This window comes from Brassica oleracea, chromosome C9 (assembly GCF_000695525.1).
Source record: "Brassica oleracea var. oleracea cultivar TO1000 chromosome C9, BOL, whole genome shotgun sequence".
In the NCBI taxonomy this organism is placed as follows: domain Eukaryota; kingdom Viridiplantae; phylum Streptophyta; class Magnoliopsida; order Brassicales; family Brassicaceae; genus Brassica; species Brassica oleracea.
The window spans coordinates 16,562,509-16,570,656 of record NC_027756.1 but is presented as its reverse complement, the minus strand read 5'-3'; the positions used below and the strand labels follow the sequence as shown (position 1 = coordinate 16,570,656).

General features: G+C 35.4%; 1 protein-coding gene across 1 annotated transcript; it reads left to right on the top strand.

Annotated features, from left to right (window-relative positions):
• Positions 1 to 992: 992 nt before the first annotated feature.
• LOC106316220 lies at positions 993 to 2,529 on the top strand. Its single transcript, XM_013754089.1, has 2 exons — positions 993 to 1,281; positions 1,628 to 2,529. Exons 1-2 carry the CDS (start codon positions 1,035 to 1,037, stop codon positions 2,425 to 2,427), a joined length of 1,047 nt encoding a protein of 348 aa, XP_013609543.1. The 5' UTR covers positions 993 to 1,034; the 3' UTR covers positions 2,428 to 2,529.
• The last annotated feature ends 5,619 nt before the right edge of the window (positions 2,530 to 8,148 follow it).

Below are 8,148 nucleotides of genomic sequence, written 5' to 3'. Positions count from 1 at the left end.
CCTCCATTATTGGAGTATCAAGCGAGCCTTGCAAGGAAGACAACACCATGAGATCTTCCTGACCCCATTTGCCTTCATCCACCACTACAATCTTCTTGCCGTCAGCTCCTTGGGTGATCTTTCTTGGTGCCTCACTCGTGGTGATGTGCTCCCATAGACCTCGTCCTCCAAGAGCAGTTTTGGCCAATCTAGACCAGGTAATGTAGTTACCTCCTTTTAGAGTAACCGGAATCATAACAGGCTTGTATTGCTTCATCACTTTTTTTTTAGTTTGGTTTGAGTTAAGTAACTGTGGAACCAGAACCAGAGAAATGAGCACTAGCAAAAGTAGATCTATTATCCAGTGAACAAAGACAGATTCTTGCAAGAACAGAGAAATTAGATGGTTGGAAAGGAAGAGAGAAGTAAAGTAGGAGTGTTTGCGGAAGCGAGTAAGAGGTATAGGAGCTTAATGCTCTGATACCATGAGAGAAAATGAAGAACATGATGAACAAGAGAGAGAGTAATGTTTGAATTTGAGAGAGAGAGAATGAGAAAAATATTTTCTTTTTATTAATTGTGGATCTGAGTACAAGCATTTAAAAGCAAGTTGTCTCATACACAATATAATACAATATTCATTGTTTTAAAAAAAAATATCTTCAAGAGTCTTCTTTTCTCTTCTTCTTCTCTTCAATAGGATACCTTATAAAACCTTATAAGTCTTTAACTAACTTCTCAAATCTGGCAGCTTGTTTCTCAAGTCTGGTAGCTTGTTTCTGCTTCATGTCAACAAGAAGAATAAAAGATGAAGAGAGAGAAGACTAGAGAGAGGTTTTATAGAAATTTGACTTTACATAAACTTATTAAGATTTCGTTTATAAGAAAGTAATATGTGTGTTTTAGTGTTTATGTCGGTGTATTTACACAAGAATCATTAAATATGATTATTAATATTCCAACTAGCCAAGCAAGCATGCTCTCTATAAAAAGAGGTCACATGAGAGGAAAGAAATACAAACTCATTTCCCAATATAAGTCAAAGACTCAAAGCAATGAAGGAAGATCTAAAGCGCATCAATGGGTTGTACGTTACATTGTTACTAACGCTCTATGTGTGCGCTGTCATTGTACAACTCGAAGCAGCGTCGGAAACAAAGACATGTTTCCAAAAGAAGAGCCCATGCTTCCTTAAGAAGCAGACTTGCCCAAACCAGTGCCCTTCGTTTTCCCCTCCCAACGGTAGCTCCAAGGCATGCGTCGTAGAATGTTTTAACCCTATATGCAAAGCCACATGCCGAAGTAAGGAAAAAATATACCATACTTTTAATGGATGATGTTCAGTCTAGATTTTGGTTTGGTCATTCTGAATTAATTGGTTTATGAATGATAAATATTTAAAGTAAAATCTGATCTGAAGTGGATAGTTTGGTAAGGTAATTATGGTTTTGGTTTTGATGTGAGTTTTAGTCAAACATATCACTAACTTATGATGAGAAATTTTTTGAATCATACTAGTAAATCAAACTAGATCACTAGCCAATCAAATTAAGATAAGAATTGGTTGTAGCATCCATTATTTTGGTTCGGTTGGGACTAGTTGGGATCGGATACAACATTCTTTCATAAACCAATCTCTTTGAAACAGATAGAAAGCCTAACTGCAACGGCAGAGGATCAGCATGCTTAGACCCACGATTCATAGGTGGCGACGGCATCGTCTTCTACTTTCACGGCAAACGCAATGAGCATTTCGCACTCGTCTCTGACACTGACCTCCAAGTCAACGCACGCTTCATTGGTCTTAGACCCTCTGGCCGGAGAAGAGACTTCACCTGGATCCAATCTCTGGGTCTGATCTTCGGTCCCAACAACAAAACCTTTACACTCGAGGCCCAAAAGGCTGCGAAGTGGGATCACCAAGTGGACCATCTCCGTCTCTCCTTTCTGGGAAAAGAGATTTCATTACCAAAAGGGGATTCGTCTATCTGGACTCCTCCGGGAAGCTATATTAAGATAGAGAGAACTTCAGACATGAACTCCGTGTTGGTCACTTTACCAGACATTGCCGAGATTTGGGTCAACGTTGTTCCAGTTACAAAGGAAGATGACACGATACATAAATACGGGAGACCTGAAAATGACTGTTTTGCCCATCTCGAAGTTCAGTTCCGGTTCTTGAGGTTGTCCCCGAACGTGGAGGGCGTTTTGGGAAGAACATACAGAGATGATTTCCAGAATCCCGCGAAACCAGGGGTGGCCATGCCGGTCGTCGGTGGGGAAGATAAATACAGAACTTCTTCGCTTCTTGAAACAGGTTGTAATGCTTGTGTTTACTCCCGTGGCTCTAGAAGTTCCGACAAGATCGAGCCGTTGTCGCTGAATCAAAACACTGTTGATTGCACTGGGGGATCGAGCAGTGGTATTGGAATCTTCTGCAGAAAATAAATACTATTTTTGATATTTTGTTTGAAAAATTAATCGAAGCGTCATGTCGGTGGTGTTTATCATAGTTTTTTTTTGTTGGTCAAATGTTGAATTAGCTATGAACCTTAAGATGTTGTGCATCTGTTTGAAATGAATAATATTTTAAAAAATTTGTAATAGACTAATATTAATTACTAAATTTGGTTGTGCCACTTAGCTCTGGGACGGATCCGGATATCCGGGAAATTTAGGGAATCCGGATCCGGATCCGTCAGATCCGTGGATTTAATATCCGGATCCGGATTTGTGTTTTCCGGATATCCGGGTTTCGGATATCTGTCTCGATATTCTATTATCCGCGGATATCCGGATCCGTCAAAATAATTAAAAATAATTTTTTAACAAAAAATACTAATTTTTTACTATAATACATAAATTAAATATTTATAAATATATTTATATATGTTTATAATATTGTAAAAACTAAAATATAAGATTATAAGATTAATTCATGTATAAATATTAATATATCAAATATTAATATTAATAAAATTTAAAAATTTAATGCATTTTAAAAATACGGATCCGGATCCGGATATCCGGACCTAAAAATTAAGATATCTGGATCCGGATTCGGTTTGCACGGATCCAAGATTTTACTATCCGGATTCGGATCCGGGCACCCCGGATATCCTATTTTCGGAACGGATCCGGAGCGGATCTCGGATCGAATCCGGAGCGGATCTCGGATCGAATCCGGATCTCGGATAATAAGTCACATGCCTAGTGCCACTGGGTTTTGTATGCACTAGGATTTATTTTTGGACATATTTAACAATATATTTTCAAAATAATATTCCAATTTTGAAGTATTGATCTTATTTAAGGTACATTTTATGTTATTATATAAGTATTTTTATTTGTTAAAAACCTATATATAATGTACCTACATCAGATCTAAATATCTTGATTTTTAAATATAATTGATTAACCAAATTTAATTTCAAATCTAAAAATTTCATATTTATTTTTGAATGGACTAAGATTAGATCGGTTATAGTTGGCAAAATTTTGTCCGTAATGACACTAGGGGTATTGCCCTCGCGCAAGCGCGGAGTTGTGGACAGAGTTCTTGTTTCATCTCAATATTTGCTATGTTTATTGTAGTTGTGAATTTTGCGTTTTAAGTTGTTTTTCAAGTTTTTTTTATTGTTATAGGGTTAGAGTTATGATGATGAACTGTGTATGCATTGTTCTCTACTTATGAAAGACTAAACTGTGTTAGTAATGTGATTGATATAGTTCTGTTTGTTGTATCACTGAGACTTATTGTTTGTTTGTCTTTTTAATTTGTTTCTTGTACTGTTGAGAGTACATAAATTATATTAAAGTTGTGGAGAGTACCTTTTGTTTCTGGATATTTTTTCTCGAGTTTAGTTGTGTAAGTTGTGTGTATTAAGTAATAATTTTTATTATCCTTATTATTTTTGTTATATGTTTTTATTTTATTTTTAAACTTGTTGCTCTTACTGAACCTTTAAAACAAATACATGAAGACTTGTAGAAATAACTATAAAATGAGTGACAGTTCTGAGTATTTGAGCCTTAATGGGTTTTAAACGAATTTATTTATTTCTCATAAGAAGATTTTAACATTGGCCTGTTGACATTAGGCATGTAAGCTATTTCTATAAGACAAGAGGAGTGAGCAGGTGGAGATGTTATTGCCGCCTTTGTGTCTGTCGGGATTGTCTCTTGTATATTCTGGTGTGGCTGCGTTTGTTTATCTTTTATTTGATGGGTAATATGCAAACAAAAATCATTGTTAGTTATATTTATCATAGTTCGTAACTTACTATGCTTTTTTGTTTACGTAATTTCACTGATCTTGGTTGTCGTCTTCGTCTTCTTCGTTGCGAAAGAAAGTTTGTAAATTGTTAAATAGCTGATCGTGTAGTTTGTATTTGTTTAGCTGACTCGATGAATGTGTCGTTGTGTTTTAGTTGAGGTGATTGGTTTGATATATTTGTTTTGAAGTTTATTTCTAAGATTAGACAAAAAAAAAGAGGTGATCATTAATGATTCGTCTTTTTTTGGAATTCTAGTTTTCGGTGTTTTGATTGTTTGGGTTGTTGTGGTTTCTTTTAAGCTGTCGAATAAAGGTTTGTGTAAAATTAGTTTGATAAGTAATGGAGATAAATAGACGACCACATATTTTGGGTAGGAAATATTTTTGATTATTGATGTTGGCACAATATATATAATAATATAAAGGGAGTTGTGTGTTGATTGTTTCTTACGGATCAATGAGGGAGACGGATAACGACTCGAGTTGTTTATTTGGTAAGGTCAGAGCCCTAGATATAACAGATTTGTTCAACCACATATGCGAGTTTAAATATCAGTTATGATATTGAAACATAATATAAACTCAAATGTAATATGATAATATACCTGGCATTTCTAGGTTTGTGTTCGTAATCACTTGGAAATTGTCGAACAGTCTAATTATGACTGAAGATTGATCTCAGGAGCACCCGTGATGACTTCATCAATAATAGTTGGTGAGATAAAACGAATGAGAAATATATGATCAGTTATCTTGCACATGCTTGAGCACCTAACAACCTCAAAACGATCGACTTTCACAATGAAACCGGCTTTCAAAGATGACATGTAATGATTAGCACGTCCGGTAGGAATAATCCCATGAATCACGGAATCTGCAAATAATATTATTCAACAAAGAATCAAAAAATCAATTAAAAACAATTATATTAAATAAGTGTGATAAATCAAAGATGAACTTACCTTGTCATCAAGGAAGAGAACTGTGATTCCCATAAACTCACTGTCTTTCTTGAAGTTCAGGGAATCCCAGAAGCGAGGAGGTTATTTGACCACTACGACCAAGACGGAGAGACTCGAAGGTTGAGTGACGGACGTCGGGGACGCCGGTTTGAGGAACTGGAAAGACAGAGGGAGACATTTTCTAGAAGATGGTTAAAGCTAAGAGGAATCAATGAGTTTTGTGGAGATGCAGATTGGGTTCATCAAAGATGAGAATCATATATATATAGGGTTTACAGAAAGGCTATAAATCAGGAACATTTATGATCAAGCGATTTAAGATGGGGGAGATGAAGAGTTCACCGGTGAAAAAATAGATTACAAGCAGACACACGGTGCAACTCTGTAACTCAGACTTGTCTGAGACAATGATGAAAAGAACTCTAACTCATGTTAAATGAAGACAGTTTACAATATGAGAAAAATATAATTGTTTCTTTTTCATATTACGCGATGAATTTAAAAATGAAACTCATAATACACTTGTCAACCCGGCCCACAGAGAAAGCCAAAGAAACAAGAGTTTTCGACCTTTATAAATATATATTAGTTTCGGTCGTACAAAGAATCTTTTACTTTAATGGTATAAATGTTGGTGTTTATATCTCAATAACCCAGTTCGAGCCATGAGCCTGAAACTTTTTCACACTTTTTAAAAATGGGACCTACATGCTGAGGTGGATATGCTTAGGTGGAGTCCACAAAACCCTAACGTGACGCGCTAAGGAGAGAGTAAAAACTCAATCATTATAATATAGATTTTAGTTAAATTTTGCTTAACTTTGGATATATGATATACACACTAATTAAACTAGTTTCACATGTTAATTTCATATATGTTTTGCTTAAACTTTGAGCTGCAATTGTTTTCAACATTTAAATACTTTAAAAACACAGTCAGAAATTTTTCATGGTCTAACCATTATCATAATAAAAAGTTCTTGAGAATGTTCATTTGAGAAAAAAATAGGTCAGTAAACTAAGCCAGTCTACGATTAAAAGGCTAGAGTCGATCATTTTATCATAGAAGTGCATCTACCACATTTTTCTCCCTTAAATGGGTGAAAGGTTAAACGGATTTGAAGCCACCTTTGTTGCTGGTGGTGGAATTCTAAAATATTTCTTAAGACAGTCTTCAAATTCAGAAGTCATTCTTTCAAGTACTATTCATGCTACTAGCCCGGGTTTCCTCTCAGAGGCTATCTTTCGTGGTTGACATGATCATGGACGTAGGAACCAGAAAGGAGGAGGACTTGCTAGCACCAATTGGACATATGAAGAGACAAAAACCTAACGGCTGGATGTTTCGACCAACATAATGAGGCAAATTGATTGAGTTTCAAATTTGGTCCAAGTGAAACTTCGCCTGTAACTAGATGTTAATAAAATGAATAAGTGGAATTAAAAAGAATGATAATTAGTGGAATCCAATGAAATGGAATTAATATTCCATTTGTTCCAAAACTATTTTTTAGGTAAAATGATTTTTTAGAAAAATGTTGTTATTTTTTTGGAATGACAAGGAATAATATGGAATGAGATGAAATACTTATTCTTTTTTTTAATTACAACTAGTGAATATTTTGTAGAATGAGAAAGATTTAAATATTCAAGAAATTTCTATTCCAAAAATGCATTCTAGTTACATGTGGATCCATTTTTCCTGGACCATTTGGAATTTGGGATGACCTTGAATCGGGTCAAACACATGCCAGTATCCGAAGAATTTTGATCACCGAGAAGCCTAAGAGCACTTTTATCCCACGTTTTTAGGATGAGTTTTTAGGAAAAAGTGGGTGTGGGCTCAACTGAAACCAGAGAAAACGTCTCCAGAAATTGCGAAACAGGAGACGTTTGTTAAACTGTTCGCGGGACCCACTGACACGTAGCGGCCACGATTGGTTTGATTTTAATTTTTTTTTCTTTTTTAAATCAGAAATAATAATCTATATATAATAACAAACCAGTTTTTCTTTAACCGCTTAAGTCATTTTTTTTTATAGGAAAAAAAATCAACATCTAACGATGAGGATGGTTCCTAGAATATATTTTAAGGGATACGATTTGTTTAGGCTGAATGGTATGATGCCATGATTCACATTAGCAATAGACGCCTTCATTGTATCTCCTCAAAGGCGTCTCTAAACAAATTGCAAATTATCTTCTTTTTAAGAGTTGCATCCTTTCACACTCATCATCTTCAATTAAGAGTCCTATATTTTCAGAATTTTATACATTGAAGGGATTAAGTAGGTTTTCAGAATTGTTTCAAGTTTTCTCTTATTCTACTTTCGAATTCTTATCCATCTCCGATTCCGCTGCACATAATTTTTCCTCTCGCCCTTTCTCCTTAGGTATGTTGAAAACTCAGGTACGTTGTTTAGATGTCCGTGAATAGACTGCATCGATCGTAGATGTATGCAAAGGAGACGCCTTTTACCTGGTTCAAATTAATTCTTCATTCTTCATTCGTTAATCGTTTTTATCTCGTACAAGTAGCTAATTTCTGATGAAACCTGTCTGGTTAGGTTATACATTCGTGTTAATGTTGTTTTGTCTGATTAGGGCTTGTTCATGTCGATGGCAAGACAATGAGATGTCTATTGAATATTTATATCCTGCAGTGTGGTTAGTTTTTTTTTTTTTTTTTTTGCATAGCAGATCCAGCATCACCCTTACGACAGTGCTGATCACAACACTTTGTCGACAAGGAACACGAACATCTCATCCATGTCCCAACGGTTGTTGGCATAGACTCAACCATTGAGCCTTCTAACAAGGTCGCAATCGCGTCTATACGAGAGCAAAGGAAGAGACCATTACAAGATGAGGATGGGCTGGTTTCCTTACAATTTTTCAGAAAAAAAAGAGAAACAAGTTGCTATGAAAAAA